At 42.3% G+C, this 21,922-nt stretch overlaps 1 protein-coding gene across 3 annotated transcripts in view; it reads left to right on the top strand.

Annotated features, from left to right (window-relative positions):
• The first annotated feature begins 2,537 nt into the window (after positions 1–2,537).
• Positions 2,538–21,922, top strand: part of OGFRL1 (opioid growth factor receptor like 1) — an 84,040-nt gene continuing 64,655 nt past the window's right edge. For 2 of the 3 annotated variants that reach the window (XM_075747444.1, XM_075747443.1), the window contains exon 1: positions 9,795–9,909. In XM_075747444.1, coding sequence (XP_075603559.1) covers positions 9,835–9,909 — 75 coding nt within the window. In that variant the 5' untranslated portion in view covers positions 9,795–9,834. Of the gene's footprint in view, positions 2,658–9,794; positions 9,910–21,922 lie in introns of those variants that run through there. The other variant, XM_075747445.1, reaches the window with a different exon arrangement.

The following is a 21,922-nucleotide window of genomic DNA, read 5'->3' as shown; positions in this document are numbered from 1 at the left end:
CAGCTCATAAAGGTGTTGCAAATCACTTGTGTATCTGCTGTGACCAATGGACACCTTATTTTACCCACGTATGGGGAAGTTGCACATGGCTTTTGCAGGAGGGATTTGTGGAGTATGGATCTGAGTGACTCAAAAATTTTTGCTCTGCTGCTGAGATTTGGCTGAATCCTTAGATAACTATTCCATGTATAAATACCAGATGTCATTGTTCCTTCAGCATCTCTTACATCTTGTCCAACTTGAGCTGTGGGTTGTTGGGGGCAGGACTGTCCTTAGCGAGACGTTTGTACCACAGTGGCACGCCTGGGCTCTGTCCCTGGACTTGTGCCTGACTGTGACAGAAATACAAGCCTTACAGACAATAATAACGCCTGAACTTACAGGCTAAAACCCTCAGACACCAGAAGGGTACCAAGTCAGCTCAGTAGGTCAGATCTTAATTGAAAAGCAGAAATGCAGCAAAAAATATAAGCTAAGGCTATGTTTCGAGATACACAGGAGAGGATGCTGGCACCAATGTGCTTATGCACTGATACTCAGCTCTCAAGAGAAAAGGCTGAGATAGAAAGACCTCCAGGCCACGTACAGGAGAAAAGTCCAAGTTCAGCCAAATCTATTTTTGTTAATTGTAATATCAATGACTCTCCCACAGCCTTGTGTCACAAGATGCAGTGTATGACATACAAGCTGGAATTAGCCTCTATTATTCTTGTGTCTATGGCATGGGACTCCTATTATGGCAATCTTCATCAAAGGGCAAGAGTCACAGATGTTCTTCCCAGGCAAGCAGGAGCCCAGGTGGGCTAGCCACCAGCGTGCTCTTACTGCCAGCCCTCAAACTCAGCAGCAAGCAACTGCAGACTACTTGTCTGTCACCATTAGTCACTAAGGATTGAGAGCAAATGTATAAGGAAAATGGGATGAAACAGGTGGAAGTTAAGTGGAAAGTGGGATAAAACGCAGCAGGGCTTTGCCAAAGGTAAATCTTGAAAGGCAAACCCAGTACCCTTTGTCAGAGTAAGGTTCCTGAATAAGGAGAAGGCAGGAGATCCAGCATCACTAGACCTTAGCGTTTGGTACGTGATTTCACTGAAAGCTGTTATGGGGGTTGGTGAGGTGCTGCTGCATGGGCAAGAAACTGGCTACAGGGAGATGTCCCAGAGGGAATGCTCCCCCCGCAGAAGGAAGCTCCGGAGGGAGCAGGTATTACACCTACCTAAAGTTTAACAGGTTCATCCACCATCTTGGCACTAAATTATGGGGTGTACTGGTGAAATTTCCTAATAGTGGGGCTGGGAGGGACAGCCAGGAGGAAGAAGGATCACGCTAGCCTATAAAAAAATTTGCCTGAACTTGAGGACTGGAGTAACATGACGGATGTTGAAGCAGCAAGAAACAAGGTTATGTATGTTGAGATTAAACAATACACACACTCAGTCTGAGGGTGTGTAACTGTGACTTGACTGAGCAGACCATACTTGTGGGTCACCAAAGGAGTGTAACATAGTCATGGGAAAAGCAACGAGACCCCAAGATGGTGGCTTTCATCTCTGAATTATTGTTTCTTCTGGTCACTCCATGTGTATGTAAGAGACTTGGTGTTCCTTACACTCCCAAACCCATGGAAGGTCAAACCAGACGCGGCTTTTGTCCGTGGCAAAGACAATGCTGCTTGGTCTCTACCAACTTCTCTCTCTGCACCCCACTCGGGTTGTCACTCTGCTTTATCGCAAGCCCTTTTTGCCTTCCACCCCTCCCACCTCACCAAAAAGGCCAGGCAGGGCTGCAGTGCCGGGGTGCTGACGGGGGCCAGCAGGCCCTGCGGGCCCGGGTGCCCACCGGCCGGCCCTGCCGCTGTGGGGGCATCGGCCAAGGCGCGGGGCGGGTCGGCGGGGCCTGGCAGGGACGGGACAGGACGGGACGGGACGCGCCGCGGCGCTGTCCCGCTCCGCACGTCTATGAGCCGACGCCGCCTCCCTCAGCGCCGGAGCCCCGAGCCGGGCCCGCAGCAGCACAGACACCACGGGCGCTGCCGGCCGGCGGCCGCCCCGGGTCTGCGCGCCGCGCGGTGGGAAGGCGGGCCTGCCCACCGCTCCTCGCCCCATTGGCTCACCCTGGGGGACTCTCCGAGCTCCCCGGCGCCTCATTGGCCGAGGCTGCCCCTTTCCCCCTGAGCTAATTGGCGGAGCGGGACGGAATCCCCTCCGGCGGAGGGGGGGGGGGCGGTGCTCGGGCGCCGGTCAGTCACCTGCGGCCGGGGCGGCCCCGCGCCTCAGGCACCGCCGCGGCGGGAGAGGGGTGGAGGCCGCTGGGGGGAGGTGGCGCCGCGGGGCCCGCGGCCGTCAGGAGGAACGGCCGGGGAAAGCCGGAGAAACAAAGAACATGGCGAGGGGAGGAGGAGCCTCCGCCCTCTCCCCCGCCGGGAAGGGCGCTCCGGGGGCGGACAATGCCCAGCCCGGCCCGCCCTGGCCGCGGCGGCGCCTGGGGGCGGCTCGCCTCCCCCCGCCCGCTTTCCCCGCCCCCGTGGCAGGGCCCGGCGGGGGACGGGACGGGACAGGCTGGAGGCGGCGGCCGGGAGCGGGCCCGCTGCTTGCTGCAAGTTTCGCTCCGAGTGGGAAAGTTGGGCGCGGCGCCGCGGCCCGGCGGGACCCGGCCAGGTAAGGAGCGGGCGCGGCGGCCGGCGGGCCCTGGGGCTGGCACCTCGCGTGTGGCCGGGGGAGCGCGGACGGGTCGGGGCACCTGCGGGAGCCGGGCCGGGCTGCCCGCCCGCTCCGCCCGCCACTGCCGCAGGTGCGGCGGGACGGGACGGGCGGGACGGAGCTCCGGCAGCGGCTGGGCGGGCGGCTGTGCCCGGCGGGCCCCGTGGTCGGGGATAGGAAGCCTCCGGGTCTGGGAACTTTTTAGAAACTTTGAACATTGCCCTCACTGGCCGCTGTCTCTGGGAGAACCGCCGCCGTGCCGCTGCCCGGGAGCACCTGGCCCGAAACCGGGCGAGGAGTGCCCTCCGGTGCCGGAACGGATACCTCCTGAGATACCCTTCCGAAAATCGCGTGGAGTTACAGAGCTACCTGTGGAGAGGTGCTGGGGCCGCTGCCCTTGCGGAAAGAAAACTCTCCAGCCTGTTTTCTTCTTAGTGCTGCACTGAGTGCGACTCTCTGCTGGTTTTTCTCAGCCCTCAGATTATTTTTTAGCTCTGCTTTTCAATAAATACGGCTCGTGTAAAAATGACGACAGTAGTGTTGTGAGGCCTTGGTCAGGATTTTGATCCTTTTACTTTTTACTGAGATGGAGGCTTTTAAAAAAATATAAAAATATTTGAGCATCCAGTTTAGAGGCGATTTAAATGGATCTGTACCAAGTGTTCAGCTTTTCAGCATCAGTTTTAATATGTCTTGAGAACAGTTACCTGAAATTTGGATTTCCAGAAACGTTTAGAAGTGCAAAGATATATTGCTGGCCTGACTAAAATCATGATGAATGTGTTCATAATTTATTCTGCTACCCCCCCCGCCCCTTCCTCCCCCAGTTTTACATCCAAGCAGCTCAATTGCATATCAAAAGCCTCTTCTCATTTTCACATAGTAAATTATTAGACTTTCAAACAGTTCTTGCTCCTTTTTCTTCTCCCTTACCTCACACCCTGAACAGTTGAAATGAAATTTTGGGGAGAGGGAGAGAAGTGTCTCTGTGTACATGGTTAGACACAAGTAATAAAAGATAGCGTAGGGATAGGAAAGCCAGGAGCGTAAATAGCCATTACTTTCTATCAAAGGTTAATTAGTTATCATCTTTATATCTGCACATGTAACTATAGGATGGGTAGAATTTTAAAGTGAAAGTGACACAGCAGCTTTGGAAGGTACTGTTAGACATCGCCCCAACTTAAAAGGAATATCTCTTTAAAATGTGTTGACATTTAATTGACCTTTGAAAGTTCATTCTGTTAATCATACTCAAAGCGCTAAAGCTATGGTTGACTGATCTGGTGTTCGTACATTCAGCCGTGCTCAGCATATAAATTCTGCAGCATAATTGCTACTTATTGAGCAAGAGTTTCTTTTCTTCTCCGAAAATGAGAAAGTTTTGCTTCGCCTCTGGCTGGGTGCTATGCCTGGAGTTGGGAATCCAAATGCTTTCCTGCCATCGGTTGTTGTGGCGGGTGTGGCCTCCGGCCAGGCAAGAAAATTCCTTTGCTGAAACTGTGTTTTTTCTCCTTCCTGAGGCTGCAAACAGGGCAAGGTAACCTTGAAGGATACTTCTGTGTCTGCTACAAGTCAAAACACAATGGCTCACTTTTCATTTTTTTTTAAACTCTTCTAAACTCCAGTTGTTTGGATGGAGAAGGCTGAGTTTAAATAGGTTGATTGCAGAAGATAACTCCCTCAAAAAAAAATAATCTTGGCTCTTAAAGTCAAACTTAATACACCTGTATTAAAACATTTGCTACCTGCTTTATGGCTGTTGTCCATAGCTTTGCTGTAACTAAAACTCATATAGATACCAAGAATGGAAGCATTGTGCATGAGGTTACTATCAAAAGATCTGGGTAAAGATTAATTTCAGTTATGTTCCCTTTCTGAAGGACTGGTTTCCCAGTGAGGTTAATATCGCCAGCAATGTTTTTCATGTGTTGAGAGCTCTCATGTTATACGTTGAATTTATAAGTCTATCTGTTTCCTTGTGTGAAATGAGGGAAATACTAAATGTTAAAGGCAGTTTCTGTGATTCCTAATAGATCATTAGCTCTTTGTTGCTACCATTGAAGACTAATTCATAGCTCTTACACTTAATTATAAATCTACTTACAAAGTTAGAGCCCTGATAGTGCTGCTGTACTTCTCTAAGCTATTTTTCAATGCTGCTTTTGTAGCTTGAGTCCCCTTCCCTAACCGTGAAGTCAGATGTGATGTTTAAGCTGCATTCGCAGCCAAGTAACTGCCCTGCCACTCCTAGGGTTAGGAGCTGTTAAACCCTGGGGAGGTCATCTGGGGAGTGTTTTCATCAGGGCTGTGTCCACCAACGTGCAAGTGCTTTGAATACTAACAAGAGATCCTGTGGGTTGAGTTTTGTTTATTTTAGTACAATAGATACAAGTGCTGCACGTGATTCATTTCACTGAATCTTTAGAAAGCTGAGTGAAGATAAATATGCCAACAGCATGTCTGTACTCTCTGTACAGTTGACACAAGGAGGAGGCAAAACACCCAAGGTAGCTTAAGGGCTGGAGCGTGCAGATGCCTGACGTGCAGCTGCTCTGATGCCCGTTAGCCCAGAGTTGGCACCTGCTCCATCTGTGTGACCTGCAGGGAAAGGCCACGCAAGGTGTCCTCCGGCCAGCTCAGAGGACAATGAGCAGAGTTCCTCAGCTGACATGTGCTGTGCGGGTCGGCTTTTATAGAGGCTTAGCTCTTGGGTCTGGCTGGGCAAAGGTGTCAGTTCATTTGTATTATTTGCAGTTGCAAATGCTGTTCTGGAATGAGATGCCTGAGCAGGGTCCCCTTTTCCAAAGACTCTTCTTTAGGCCATCTTATTGATTTGGAGGAGTGATTTGAATGTGTTGTGCTCTTGGTTGGCAGAAGCTCCTCGGCTGACCCTCTCCTGTTGAAATTGCTGGACAAAGCATGGAGGGCACCACCATCCAGGGCATCACCCACAAGGGCATAGACATTCAACTGGAGTAATGAAAGCCAAGTTTTGATCTGTGGTTGAGACAGACCTAGGGAAGATTTAAACCTGAACACTTCTTGTCCTAGTGTTTGTATTGTACAAAAAGGTTTCTGGTGCAGTCGATCCTTTCCCAAACTCCTGATTTTATCGTTTGGATAAAGGACAGATCTGGAAGTCGCGCTTTGAAAAGCACATTCCTGCATTTCGGTGGTTGAGGAGTGACAGGGTGAGCAGGGGATTTGAGAACCGCATGGAGGTTTGGATGTGTGCTACTGGTTCAAGCAATGTTAGAAAGCCTTCGATGTTCATACACGCACCCACTGGCAGACAATTGTGTCCTTGAAGAGTAATAGCAGCTGAGCACGTGTGTTTAAAGTTTTATTCATATCTGAAACTCTGTCAGGCACCTAAACCCTTGAGGGTTAAGAGGGAGAGACTTATGAAGGTGATGGTTGATGTTCTTTGTATTTGCATTCCTAGATTACTCTGAGGAGGATAATGTGAAGTCATTCACTGAAGATTATGGCATTGCATGAAAGGAATGTAACATCGGGCCATAAATTAACAGAAGCAGGAAAAGCTCATTCTCAACTCTGGTTTGTTAATCCAACGATTTGCATATATAACCGTTTGCACCAAGAACTTGTACTGCATAAATATACCTTTTATAATAACAGAACCTACCACAGCAAGTACATTTTGCAAGAAAAGGTCCCCCTTCTCTTAAATTTCAGTTATGTGGAAAACAAGTTATACATTATTCTCTAAGACTATTTTTGCCCATAGCACTTCATGTTGAATAAAACAGGACGATAGTGTGGTCTTGATCAGCACTAGTCTAACAGATGCCTTTCCTCTGTAACCATTTGAAATTTAAAAGAAGCATGAGTTAGAGTGCAAAAGTAGACGGGGTTAGTTGCATTTTAACGTACTTGCTGGTCAAGGTGAGCCCAAGCCATCCTAATGTGACACGCCTGACATAAGCCAAAGGGGATTAGTTATTAATACATTTGAAAAAATAAAGTCTGGTCTTGCTTCAGTGTTTTTCTTCAATGACACATGTTCAAAATTAAAGCTTTTGTGGCAAGTTGATTATAAACTTTATATGAGTCTAAGCAACTGAGAGCTGTTCTTGGAGCTGTCAAGATACGTTCTAATAGCTCTAATTTTTAGCTGACTACGAAAGCTATATTTATCCACTGGGGATTTTCTTTGCTAATAAACATCTGAAAAGCTTTTTGGATAGGAAATAATTTCATAGGTGTCCTCCTGTCGCCTTTTCTGTTCCTTTTCTGTAACTTCTGGGCAATTATTTCTGCTGATCTGGAGCAAAATGCAGTTACACCACTTGTTTGCATCTGTAGAAGGCTGCGCGGGGGTAGCACTTAGAGCAGCTCTTTGTGACTTATACTGGAAATTTTCGAGTGCAGGTGGGGAAGGAGGGTAATTTTAAGTTCCCAATGCCTGAAGCTAGCAGTAGGGTTTCTTCTGTCTTTGTGCCCTCTTCCTACCCGCTGCCCATCCCTGGTCTCTCACATGCAGCTCTATGGTCAGTCTAATGCTTTCTTCTCTCTTCATAGGACTGAATTGCCTCTCTTTTTAACTTGGTGGATTTTTTTCCATGTACGTGTTAGTCTCTTGTAGCTTCTGCTTCTGGAGGACTGTGAGGAAAGACCTTTTCATGCTGATGAGAATACAGGTTAAGAGAAATTTGAAAGTGTAACATTAACAGGATTCAGGTTTGTGGCCTTGTCAGTATGATGTCAGCGTTTTATCTGATAGGTCTGAGTATTTAATTACAAACTGTGGGAACAAGCAAGTGTTTAACTACCTTGAGGCTGATGATCAGCCTCATTCTGTCTCCTCGTGCCCTAAGACTGGTTACACCCAGGGAAAGGGAAGGCTGTTGGAAATAAATGGAGAACAGGACTTGAGTAGTTGTATTGACCCAGTCTGTACATGAGCAAAGGTTAATGCATTTGCTGCATGTCAACTCTAGTTTTGTTCATTAAATTTTGTTGTTATGTTTTACTTGCGTAGTGCTATGAATAAACAAGCATTTTCTAAATCACTCTAGCACATGGTGGTGTTAACAAAGTTGCTTTCTGCACACTTTTATGGATGCGTTGCTTAATATAGTACCCAGAAGTTCTCTTGTGTCTAGCTCTCATTTCTAGTAATGTTCAAGTACCTTCTGGACAAGAGTAATCAATGCATTACACAACCTCATAGGTAGAAAAGTGTAAGCTGAAGCCTTGCAGACTCTTCTGCAGCATCTGAGACTTGCAGTTCACTATGGAGCAGATTAGGTAAAAACAGTCTTGTGGTCATAGGTTGTATTTGTTCTGATCTGAGATGAAGGACAAACATTATGGTTGTGCTAATTATTCTGAGAGTCTTTATGTCCCAGTTGTGTGTTTGAGCTCTGTTCAAGGGAAGGAGTGATGGGAAGAGAAAAATGGCCTTCCCTATATTTTCAAAGGTGTTGGGATGGGTGCTGTGTCCTCGCTATAGGCAAGCAGAACTGATTCCTGCATTAATTGCCTGACCCTGAAATCAGAAATACAAGGGTAAACTTGTAGTATAAGAGGTTTGGATCACCGGACCAACACAAGGATCAGAGCTCAAGTCCCTGCTTTTCTTCAAGAGTATAGTAGGGTATAAAATACATTCCCCAGAGATGTGACTTCAGATGTCCTGAATAAAGGACATAAGAAATGTGAGTTACGAGACAGTGTGCAAAATACAGGGGATTTGGTACATTATGCTCTCTTGGGTAATGCTTCTCCCAAATAACCATGAGAAGCAGTTATTGCTGTTGTGGGCTGTTTTCTTGTCCAATATACATTCTTTATTCTTGTGTTGACCCAGTACATGGTCTTTGTATTTATTTGAAATAGAAAACCACTGACTTAAGCATTGGGCACTGACACAGTGGTGCTTACTTACGCACAGCTTCAGAACGGTCACCTGCTCCGCTCCAGGGTGGAACAGCAATCGGCATGACACTGCCAGCAAAGTAGAGTAATTCTCTGAACCACCTGGGCCACCTCTGCCAGCAAGTAGAGTAATTCTCTGAACCACCTCTTCTGCCAGCTGATACAAAAGGACACTTGAGCCTATTGCACCATCGTTTCTGGACAGTACTTAAGGTTTGTGGGCTTCACAGAGGTGCCCTTGTGACACTGAAATGTAGAGTAGTGAACACTATCATATTGTTCACTGATTCTGTAGCAGAGCGTAAATATCGCTGATATCCCTCCTTACCCTTCGCTTGTTAATGGAGCTGATTGATTGACAGAGATGTGTTCATCAAAGGCATCCTCGTTTCATGTGATCATGTACAGAACTGGTTCAAGTAACTTCAGAAGGTGTCAGGAGTGCAAATCGATAAATAATATATTTTGAGTATATACATTTCAGTTAATAAGTCCTACTTACTGCATTTCTTTTGCTTTTGTCGTGTGCTCCTAAGTGAGATTTCAGAACTGTCATGTGTATATTATTCTCCTTCTACACATTAGTTTTAGTTCCCCTTACTGTATTGTTTCCACGTTCTTCTCTTCCCAATTTGTATCTCTCTATTTCTTTGGTTTTCTCCTAATAATCTGGTTCTGTCTTGTGTGTCTGTCCGTCCATCCATCTGCAAGGGGGTTCTATATGTCCCTTCCAGAATGATTGTGTGAATAAATTCCTTCTCAGCCTTAAAGGCTTAACTAGGACTCTGAGGATTTTGCTTTTCTGAAGTGATGCTCAATTTCAGATTTATTGTATGGTTGGTTTTGGCTGTGTAATCTGTATGTTTCTTAAGATAATAAATAAGAGAAGTCATTATACCTATCTCTAGTGTGAAATTTAACTACTTCAATATAGCTTCTGAATACTTATGCTGCCTTAGCATTTAACCTTTATCTCCTCGAATTGAGAGACAGCTGCATTCAGGAGTAATGTGTCACTTTAAACACATTCAAAGTTTTAAATGACTACACCAGAAAAGGACATAGGTTTAATAAGGGTTGTTAAAAGCTATCTGACTTCTTACATACAGTCCTAATAATTAGAACTGTGTGATCTGAACTAGTGAACTTCTGGAATTACAATAACTTCTGTTCATGTGTGTGATACAGATTCCTGGAAATCTGAGGAGCAGTCTTCAGTGGCTGGAGAATGCAACAACTCTCCCCAGAGGTGTGGGTATCTCACATGAAGGGGACTGAAGTAGGATCAGATGGTATCCAAGAAGTAAGTTCTTGTTTTTTCTCCAGATATATTTCTACTCAGGTGCACCGTAGTATTCATTCACCTAGATAGATTAAAAGCTGATTAAAATCCCCAGTGATTAGACACTGGGGAGAGAGTCTTGGGAGGAGGCTCAAGAAAATGCACTACATGTTGTTCATACTTGTACCAGTAGTTTTGACATCTCGCTCCCAAATGTTTGGATGTTTTGTATCAAATGTAGTGCGTAATTTCAGCTGCTTGTCAGCAACTGCCGGCTCAGCACAGGGGGAGCCTTGCTTGTCCAGGCATTTTAGAGTGAGTTCAAGTGCAGTTGGGAGAACTGGATTCATTGGCAACAGTTGGAGATACTCATGCTATATCATAACAGCTGTGAACTTGAGTTCATATAAGTAATGTGTGCTTAATCTTCCTGTGCTGTCAGTGACAGGAAGAGGAGGAAGAATTTTTTCCCATATTTAATGATGATCTTGAGGTTTTTGACAAGCAAATTTGAAAATGTATACCACAAAGCAAGTTAGGAAATAATTGCCAGGAGTTAAGTTTTTTGAGGTTTTTTAAGTTCTATGCAGCTTTGAATTTGCATTTTTATCTGTATTCCAGTGTTACTCTAATATGATTAAATTTACCTGTCTGAGTTTGCATATCACCTCATCTGTATGGAAGCTGATGGAAAATGTAGAGGCCCTGTTTTTGAATTCTAGCAGCACTTGGAAAATTTTTGCTTTTTTTGGTGGTGTTTTGTTGTTGTTGTGGGTTTTTTCCATTTATCACTAATAATCCATTCATCTGGCTTGGAAATTTCAGGAGAGTGAGAAAAAAAACAGTTGATTTTTTTTTTAACCTAATGGTGCTTAAGCACCACCAGTTTGCCCTTTTGTCCTTCTGTGACATGAACTGTAAATTCATTAAGACATTGAAAAGTTAGGATATTGCTCCTTTTTTCTTATTTTTCTGTATTTTTTTCTGTATTTTTCTTTTTTTCTGTATTTGTTCAAAACGTTACCAAGATCAGCATGTATCAAGCCCTGTTGATTGGTATTCGAGTCTTGGACCCTTTCTGCCTAAACATGTCTGTAGGAATACTGTAAAAATTAAAAAGCAGAGCAGTAAAGATAACTGATTGCATTCTCTTGCCTCACAGTACATACTGTGTGATAAAATGCTTCACAGTTTTAGATTGACCTTGCCTTGACTTTCATACAGATATAATCTGTTTGATGTCTTTTAAAAGTGGAAAGGAAGCCATACGTGGAGTGGAATTGCACATTGTTGCTGACATAACGTCCTTCATCTAATTCATTCAAAGTAGTAGGATTTTACAGTCTCCCTACTTCCCCCTCTATAAGTTGCAGATGTTATGCTGTTCACAAATGAAAGACTAAAGACTAATCTGTTTCATGACTAGGTGTAATTAAGCTGAAATCTTTTCATTCTGCAATCAGTGATTTGCATCTAAGGACTTTATGGGTTTTTTGGGGGTTTTTTTGTTTTTTACAGTCCATATATATTGTCTTGCAAGGTGACTGTTTGTGTTTTTCTTAGCTGGCTTGTGATAAACAAGATGGAACTTGCCAGAAGAGGAATACTTTCTTTTTTCTCATTATAGGAAATATATTTTCTTACCCTCCTGTCCTTCGTAGACCTCACGCAGGCATGTCAGTATCTCCTTGTATTGGCAATGTTGTGAAGTTGGGCACCTTACTGAGAGCTTCATAGCTTGTCATGGTAGCTCTGCTAAGGAGAGGACAAGTGGATCCCATGGCTCTAGCATGGTATATAGATGCCAAGTGCTAGGAATTCCTGGAATGTAGAGTTGTGCAGCACTGATAAAGTTTGCTTTGTTTCCTTAGTGACTTGACCCATTGAGAAAATGTGGTTCCCTAGGAAGCTTTAATAGCTTAAAGTTGGTATTGAATAAAGGGAAAGGCCCCAACATAATTCTGCTTGTCTTCACCTGCTGCCTGAAAGATTAATTTTCTTAACCTTAGTATAGAAAATATAACCCTGAGTTTTGAAAGTGATTTATAGAGATCCTTCACACTTAACCAGTTTGAGTAAATATGCTGCAGGCTTCTGTGTTGCAGCTATGGTCTTTTCATAACCTACTTGGTTTACAGTGCAGTAATTTCATTTGGGGGTAAGAAAGTTTCAAGGAAAAAACAGCTTCTAATTACAGTGATATAATCACTTTGCTTGCCTGCTGCAGTTTCATATGACTTCAGAAAAATAGTTGAGTGATTAATCTTTAATTTTCCCCATCATTAACTTAATAAGGAAACAGGAGATAGAATGAAAAACAAACAGCAGAACTGTACAACGGGGACATTATTATGCCAAATCTTTTTGGCTTTTTCATTTGGTGAGAAATGCCATTCTGCCAACTACGTGAAGTGTAGCAGCTCAGATAATTTGTAGAAATCTTTTAGCAGGTTCGAACTTTATTGAAGCCTTAGCAGAACTTGCTACGCGACTTCCTCTCTTGCCCCCACCCCCCCAGTCCCCTGTGGGTTGAGTGTCTTTTTTTCCACAGTTTTATTTGGAAGCAAATGTTGCATAAACTAACTTTTGATATCACACAATTCCCTCGCAACCACTTTTCTGTGGGGAAGGAAGCCATCCCAGACACTGTAGTGAAATACCCTCAGAAAGGGTTTGGTTCTATTTTCGTGCCAGCTGCTATCTTTAGTCACTGCACTGATAAGCAAACTTAGTTGTGCAGTAGTGCAGTTTTTGTAAGGAACGTGACAGGATTGCTCTAGTCTCTTGGAGAACAAAACAAATACAACAATGGAAGCAAGTTGCTCTTTTCATACGTCTTTATTTTAATTCTTACTGGATGTAAAATAGGCAACATAATCCTAGAAGTGTAATGCTTGAACAGAAAATATGCCTGGCTGTTTGCAAATGTTCCTCTGGAAGTCGTACTTTATTTCATTTGTAAATACTTATGAAAACAGTCCCGCGTACATCTGCGGGCAGCAACACAGCAACAGAAGTTGTAGTGATCTTAACTAACCTGCTCGGAGGCCTCTGCATGTTAATAATATAAAGTAAACAGCCGAGGAATGTGTATTGCTGTTGACAGTGAGCGACTGTAAACATCCTCGACTGGAAGCTGTGAAGCAGCAGATGGGGCTTTCAGTCGGATGTTTGCAGCTGCCAACTGCCACAGACGTCAAGAAATGTTTGACACCTAAAGCATAGTTGTCTGTTTAAAACTTCTATTCTATTTGGTTTATCACAGACACATGAATTTAGGCCAAACTTTTCTACATTCTGCTTAATCTTTCTCATGATGTCTGTGTCTGAATATCTAGAAGTCATCCAATGTCTGGTAGGAAAAAGAGCAAAAATGGAATCAAGTAGGTTATATTTTTAACTGCAAACTCAATTCTAAGTTTTCAGAGGTGAGTTTCTGTGCAGCTTGCTTGACTTCATTTCTAGACTCCGCTACAAAGTTTTTTTTACAAGATGATTTTGCGTGTTTAGCATCTCTGCAGTGGTTCATTTAGAATTTGAAATCCTAAGCATTGTAGGAAGCAATCACTTACAGGAGTTCTGGAAACTGCAAATGCACCAATTAGAGCAACTGTGGAAAATAAAGTATAGAAAAAAAAATTCCTGGAAGAGGCCCAATCTTGCAAAATGACGGGGAGGTCAGGGAGATTTTGTGCGACCAGATTCACCTCTGACGTATCACAGCATCTCAGCTGTTTGAGAGTCAGTGATCCTCCTCATTCTCCCTTTCCTTTCATTCTCCTTCACTCTTCCCTTTCAGAAAAAAAAAAAAAAGAAAAGGAAGTGCTTAAAGCTGATTCATACTTTTGTAGAAGTCAGTTGAGACAATTTCAAGACTGCAGTCCTGCCAACTAGTTTTATGGGTGGGTGGACCCCTGTGCTTAAATATGACCCCAGGACATAGAGAACAGTGTATGTGATTGGGACGGTATTTAACGATGATTGCTGTCATACCAGAAAAAGAGCAGTGAGGTTGTAGCACGTAACTGATAGAAGTTGATACTGAACATACTAGTATATTCACTCTTGAGAAGATACGCATCTTGTTGGTATGTATGTTAAATATTTATGCCTTTAGTAAAGAGAGTTTTCTTGTTGTTTTTTCCTGTTGCAGTATCCATGTTTCTCAAATATGTATGCATGTTCATATACAAGTATGAGGGGACATAATCTAAACATTAACGTGTCCCTTTACATTTCACATAAGATACAGATAACCTAAGGTTCTCTAGAGTTTCTGACTTTTTTTTAAAAGGAGCTAATGTCCTTTTCAGAGTTCTTATAAAACATTATTGACGTGTAGGTAGCTAAAGCGGTATCTGCAATGCCAAGAAAGCATGGTCTGTATTTGAGGAAACTTTACTAACCCATGCTTTGCAAATGACTTTTGGTGTAGATTTGTACACTTGTAATATTCAGATTATATTGTATTTCAGTAGTGCTTGAAGGCTCCTGGAAGGATTAGCACTGTACATCATCTTACATGTTTCACCATCCATAGTAAGCTATGAGCTCTCCCAACAAAGGATTACAACTTAATTCAAGACTGATGGCATCAAAGCGGAATCCAGATGATGTGGGCAGGGGACAAACGGGAGGAGTGAGAGGAAAACCAGGGGGACAAAGGGATGTGCTTAGGACTAACTGTCTGTGCATATAGGTGGCTGTGAGTTGTCTGCTTAATTAAAAGGGAGGAAGACAGAAGACTCATCTTCTTAGCCAGTTATTTGTCTGGCTATAAATATCTTGAAAGATTGTGGTTTAATTGCATGGTATATGGATTTGAAGTTAGGAGAGACACTGATGAAGCTGTGTTTTTAGGTTGATCTGGTTTTTGTTTTTTCTAAGTACAGCAGAGGGAGCAGGTGAAATGGGCAGAGCCTTTTCTTGCAAATCTAAGTGACTCTGAAAAGCTTGTAGTGAACTTGGAAGAAGAGTTGACATGAATACATTTGACTTAAAAGTATTGCAAACTCAGCTACATACTGACCAAGTTCAAGGCCAAGGTATATGTCAGAAGTAGGGCTTACATTCATTGTAGAAGTAGCTGAATTTTCTCTGAGTATCTATGGCAAAAGAGAAAGGGCAATTACAGACGGCAGTCAGGTTATGTTTGTGAATGATAGAGATGGATGTTACTGTTGACAAAGTAGGACAATAATGAAGAGAGCTGTGGTTCAACAAATAGCAGGTTTTTGCCGCCTTTCTGGGCTTAAAACTGACTTTATTGACAACTCAGAGAACTTCCTAAGTGACCTTGTAATGAAATTCATGAAACTTGGATGTACTTGAGAAACACTATCTAGGCAGAGGGTTCTCGACATAGTCTCCTCATCTGGAAAGCTTCACTATATATTTAAAGAGGATTGAGCAATAGGAGAGAACTTGCATAGGCAGAGTATTTAATATCAAAAGCATTAAGTACCTCCTGTGAAGATTTATGTATTGATAATATTTGTGCTTTGGCAGGAAATTCTTTCAATGCCCATTCTATTACTCTTCTTCCTGAATTACGTACCGTCTCAAAGTTCAGCGTGTTTCCTCTTGGAGTATGTAGTAGTATGCTGGAACTGTTTTCTTCAGCCTCTGATCTCGCCACATGCGCACGAGGAGTTTTCTTCCAGAAAAAAAGCTTCAGACAGGTAACCCACTCTTCTGCCAGCTACTTCTTAAAGCCTGCTAAGGCTAAACTTCAGAAGAACATTAGAGCAGTGGTCCTTAATTTCTGTCTGTGGTGGAAACTGGTTGCTAGCTTTGTCTTACCCTAAATGCTGGTGAATGGTCACTGCTTCACTTGGAAGGCAGGGTCTTGCTTTCAGGCCTTGGCTTCCAGATTTTGGGTAGGTAAAGTCAAGCCCTCTTCACTCCTCAGCTGAATTAATGGATGTATTCTTAAAAAAGTTGCTTCCCTCCCTGGCCCTGTTTGAAAGGGAAGAACAGTTCTTGTTTGAGGGGTCCTGGTTTTGACTGCAGAAGTTCTATCTGCCGGCCAGGAAGGAGGGAAGGAAAAGGGGAAAGTCAACCAGCGCTACTTACCCGTGCATGCTGTTTATGGAAATCATCTTTAAAATGACGGGGCAGCTGTTGGAAAAGGCACAATCCATCTGCCTACATATGTACTTGTTATGAAGGGAATACAGTTGATGATGTGAATGGAAAGCTTTCAGTACTGAGCTGCTGCCGTTCCTACTCAAGCCACACACAAAACTGTAAATTGTTCAGATATGTGCTTTAACTCTTTCCTTGAAAAGTGACAGTGTTTAATAACCACATTTCTTGGGGAGTTTTCTTTGTTAATGATCGGTGAAATAGGTGCTGTATATGTACTTGTTTAAAAACACAGTAAAAGGTGATGAACTAATCCTGTAGCTCTACAACAAATCTGAATTGGAAAGGATGATTCTTTTGAGTTGAACTGGGCATATAACTTTAAGCAGTAATTTATCGACCAAGATGCATGAAATCACTCTTTTTTTGTACTGATATATACAGACTGTTCTGTTTTTCTCCTAAAGCTTCAAACAGTTAGTATGAAACAAATAAACGAACAAAGGATATGAGAAGGAAGCCACGTGCCATGCAGTGACATAGTGTTTTTCCAGATGATGGCTTGAGGCATCTTTGTAGCTGTGGATATAAACTTAGCTGCTTTTATTTAACAATACTTCTCTTGATTTAATACATGTATTAAATCCCACATCCAGTTGTCTTGTAATGCTCCATTACTGGCTTGAACATTTTCTATCTTTTTCAAGCTTTTCAAACTTTTTTGCTCGATTTCAGAAATAAAAGACTAATGAGTCAACAACCTTTCTAACTACTTTGTTGTAGTAAAAGCTTTGGAAGGAGTTTGTGCACTCTTCTGAAGGCCATGGGCTGTTAGGAGATCTTATTACAATAATGTTTTTATTACTTTTTTTCCCTTGCCCTCATCACTTTCTGTATACTTTGAGAGTAGGTTTAATATTTTCTTACTGCAGTGTTGACTTTGCAGAGTTGAAAGCTGCATTTCTGATGTGTGCTGCCATTTCTGGGGAAACTGCTTTATCCTGTGCAGAATGGTGAAAACATTTTGCTTCCTCCAGAAAGGTTTTCACCATTCTGCATAGCAATGTGTATATCCTTTATGTTCCTATATATATATTTATATATGTATATATACTTAAAACTAATTGTGTTAAGAAATTCTACTATATAAGGCGGATATACTCTGCCTTGTATTTGTGTGTGTGTGTGTACATATGTGTACACACACACAGGCATACATGTATTGGGGAGGAAGGAGAAGAAAGAGGCAAAGGAAGCTGTGCAAAAAGGGCTCAGCTTTTTTCCACCCGTTGCCTAGATGTGCATGCTGAGCAGAGTAAACCAGCCTTGTGTTCTAATATTTCTTAATACAATGAGTTTCAAGCATTCTAGCTGTGTTTTATTTATGACATGATTCCATGGAGTATGTGCTTATCTGAAGCTCTTGCTCAAAAATTATTGGTTTAATAAAATAAAGTAACTGAATATTTAGTCTGTTTACATTAAGAAAAAAATGCTGCTCTTCCTTTACAGCAAGGATCTTATTAGTGTGTCAGCAATTTAATGTATGGAGGCTAGAATGAGCTGTGAAGTTCTTCCGTTTTGATTGTTGAAAGCTATGTAACCTGAATGCCTTTCTGCGTATCTGATGCAATTCTGGGATTCATAGCAGTGATTAATTCTATAGCTATAAATGCTCATCATCAACATCCTGAAATGTTTTCAAAACACACGGAGGGATTTTTAACAGCTTAAACTAAACCGTGGTGAAATAGTGGAAAGCTTGAGACACATTTACAACAGTACTTAATATCTCCTTGAAAGTGTACCTGCTATGAGAGTTATTGGTCTTTTGTATGAATAGTGATGTCCCTTGAGACACTCCAGGCACTAACTGGAGCTTCTGTGTAATGCATGGAAAGCAGTGAAAGGAAGGAAACTAGCTTAGGTCCTAGACTTACTGGGCAAGACCCAACTATGAGCAATGAGGAAAGGAGTATTAAGCAATGCTCAAACAGCTCTGCAGGGTTGGCACAATGTCCTGTCTGCTAAGCCTTCTCTAGCTTTTCTCTACGAAGTTTTCATGTACAGCAGCATCTTCACAAATATTTCAAAGAGATAGGCCAGAGCCATTTGAAATGGCTGTATATATTCTGAAGAGCTTGTTGGATGAAGCTGAGGGCAGTGGCCCTGCAGATATACAGCTCTGACCAAAGGTGGCCTTGGAAATGCTATGGCAGCCGTTTGGTGGGTCACATAAATACAGGTGTCTGTGAATCAGCTCAGTATCTCAGAAATGATTACTTGCTTATTTTCTGAGCAATTAAACTTCTCACAAAGAAACAAATAGGAATTAACATTCTGAAAGTAAATATGGTGTTGTCTTAAGGTGGAAAAAACACCAGAAATGCGATTTCTCTGTCCCACAGTCGGTTTGTGTGGTTATCATTACCTTTGAATACTCTGTGAGGAACTAATTGTTCATGAAAGTTGGTAGGAAATACCTATGAAAAGGATTCATGTTGTTGAACTTACTGCAGTGGTGCTGTAGTTAAATATGTCTGAGCTGGACTAGTTTAGTTTATGTTAATGAAGGAGGAGAGGCCCTTTTACAGGAAAATTTATATGATTTTATTTAGGAATAAATGTATTTAGGAATGGGATGACATGTCCCCAGTTGCCCAGCTTATTTCTCTCCTTTATCTTCAAAGTCAGTCTAGGATAACTTGCTCAGGTGTGGGTATCTTGGCTTATAGAAGTCCGTATGTGGTCAGATGAATACCATCTTTTTCTCTCAAAGGAGGAAATTCAAAAGGTAGAAAGCTTTTGAACAATGCAAGGTGAAAGATAAAATATGAACAGAAAAAGCGGAGCACTTTGGAACGGCTTCCAAAATCTTGGTAGTTGTGGAAGAATCCACAATCAAGGGAGACGGCAAAGATAAAATGTCCGAGAATAGAGGTGGAAACAGCTCTTAAAAATACTCTTTCCTTTCCTCCTGCCACCATAAATCCCTAAATAGATGGCTGTCAGCTTTTATTCTATGAATATAAATTAGCAGATAATGAAGCAATGTATAAAATTAGTAAGAAAATGACATGGATGGAGGGAGGACAGCTGGACAGTCAGAGAAAGAAAGATTTTTATTAGAAACAGAAGTAACTTCAATGTTGGTGCTCCGTGACCAGGTAGAAGTCAAAGTGATAAAGCAATGTCTAAAGACAACAGTACTTGATAGATTTGTCAGGTATGTGATTAAAAAAGTTAGATTTTAGACGGATAAAAATGTTGATGGCATTCTTTCCACTTTAGCAATCCAGGAGGATATTTAACAACAGCTATTAAAATATGACATAACTTAGAAGATGCCAATAACTTGTGTCAAGGAGTTAGAGAGGAGTAATATGAGAAGCTCTGTGGACTGTTAATCTAAAATTAGATTACTCCAGACTACAGATAGAAACTAAATTGTGCCGGGGCTTAACTGGGTGAGTAGAGTGTATGACTGCTTGTAGGCTGTCAGCCTGACATGGTTTTGGCCAGAAGTACTCAAATAGGACTTTGACCAAAGTAGGTAAGTGGAATAAATCATACTGGGAAATGGAACTCATCTACTGTGTTGTCTTTTTGTTGTATTTCACGTTAAATCAGGCAGATTAGTACACTCGTACAAACACTAGCCTTTATGATGTATTTCAGGATATTGAATTTGGCAACCCAAACATCCTGATGGTAAAAACTGAAATAATAAAAAGTCTAGATATGATGTATTAGAGGGATTAAAAATTGGTGAACAGATTTAAAACTATAATTATCAATGGAGAATCATCATTGAGTGGTATGTTTCCATAGGGTGGAGAGAGGTAGGCATTGATTCTTTATCTTTTCTTGGTTTATTTTTTGTTGTTGGTTTATCTAGAGGAAACCAGTGGTATTTCTGTTAGCTTACAAGTGAATTAAATATTGGAAAGGTACAATGAAGATGGGAACAGGTCATATATCAGTACTGGTACTGTTCATCTTGAATACAACCAAAAATATATATACACACACTCAGAAATTAAGAGTGTGGTTATACTTGTTCTTTCTGTTTGTGAAAAACACATTGTAGGTGCCTACGGGATAATGGTTTGAAGGAGTTGTAAATAGGTGCTTTTAAAAGCAAAAGAAAGAATGATATGAAATGCTATGCCTCCAGGATGAATTTATATTATAACAGTGAGGAGTTAGAAAAATGACACTACATAAGCCTGGGTGGTATTTTGTACTTTTCTCTAGCAGTCTGCGCTTTGAGGGTAGTTGGACCATGGCTGTGACCTAATACATAGCTTCTGTGTTGGAAAAGAGAAAGCAAGGTTCCCGGCCTATTGCAAGGTAGTGGGCAGTGTTAGGAGATAGGGGAATAGAGGGAGGCATGAAGAAGGAATATCTTGCTCAGCCAAAAAAAAAAAAAAAAAAAAAAAAGGAGAGAGACAGCAAGCTAGTAAAGCTGAAAATATGGAATGAACAAACATAGGAGAAACAGTACCAAAATCTTGAAAACAGGCGCTGCAGATAATACTTTTGAAATACTTCGATTTTTTTTCACTCCGGGTTTTGAGATGAGCAGTTGAGCATGACTCTGTCAGGCAAAATGTGTCACCAGTGTACCTCTGAGGCATCTGATCAAAGCTGGCTGCCTGCCCCAGTGACAGGGTGGAAGCAGGGCACTGACCAGCCCTGTGGGGAGTGAGGGTGGGGACAGCAGCGTGGGAGGGATCAGCCTTTCATTAAAGGTGTCTTAAAGGGCTGTAACTTAGTTTTTGAGAGAGAGAGACTGGATGCTTAATGTCTTCTGAAAATCAGGCCTTTAGGATTTATCCCCACAGAGTTAGCAAAGAATGCCAATTTTATCATAAAATGTAGCTGTGCTGTTTTGACTCCTAAAGAGGATCTTTAGGGTCATCTTATGGCTTGTGTTGGATGGTATTTTTGAGAGGACTAGAACTTGGCTATGTAAAAATAACACCTTAAAATTGTCGTTTGAGAGTCCAGAGTTGTCTGTTCTCAAACCTGAAGTAGCTAAGCTATGGATTACTTCTAACACATCAGGATCCAACACCACTATGAGCTGAGGTTAATAGATCAAATTCCTAAGGCAGTCAGTCTCTGATTCATCTTTTAAGTGTTGTTCCAGGTCTTCAAAATAAGCCAAATTCGCTACAGCAACAAATGTTTCTACTTCTCTGAGCATACGGAACAAGTAAGTAAGTCCAGCAAAATCCAAATGCAGTTTGGCAAGCCAGGATACTGCTGGAAATACTTGCCAAAATTGCCTTGGCAAAAGCTCTTCTCTGTTTTCAGTAGATTTGGAATGAAATCAGACAACATCTCAGCTCGCTCTCCATGGGAACTTTGTGACTCTCTTAAATATTCCTACTACTGCGTGGATTGTGACTAATGAGTATCACTATAGAAGCACTGGGTGCAGGGTAGTTTCCGCGCACAGCGTCCCTCGTCTCTGAGCAGTGAGAATTGGGTTATAGTTACATTAGCAGAATCATTCAGATGCTTGTTAAATGAATGGGAAGAGAGAACCATGTGTGCTTGTAAAAGTTACAGTGAAGGGACAGTACTTTCTCCAGTGTTTAAAAGTTAGTACTTGTTCTGCCCAAGTCTGGCCTTGGTGCAGGCCTGATTTCTGCAGACAGAACACAGTCAGGAGGGCTTCTGGGTTAACAGCCAGGAGATTAATGATCTTCTCTTGGAAACAAATCCCAGAAGATGGAAGAACCAAAGAATAATGGAAAGAACTCTAAACTAATACCCTCCAGTGTATTTTTAATTTCTTCAGATTTCTTGTGATGTTGGTAGTAGCACAAATACAGATTAGGTGCTACTGTTTCAGTTTAGGCTGTTTGCTAGCAGTAGGGAGCAAATGGTTTGGGGCATTAGTTAAGCTTTCCAAGTATATGTGATGATATGGAAA

The sequence above is a fragment of the Balearica regulorum genome, chromosome 3 (assembly GCF_011004875.1).
Source record: "Balearica regulorum gibbericeps isolate bBalReg1 chromosome 3, bBalReg1.pri, whole genome shotgun sequence".
Taxonomy (NCBI): Eukaryota; Metazoa; Chordata; class Aves; order Gruiformes; family Gruidae; genus Balearica; species Balearica regulorum.
Note: the sequence above shows the minus strand (reverse complement) of the source record. Positions and strands in the feature narration are given on the sequence as shown.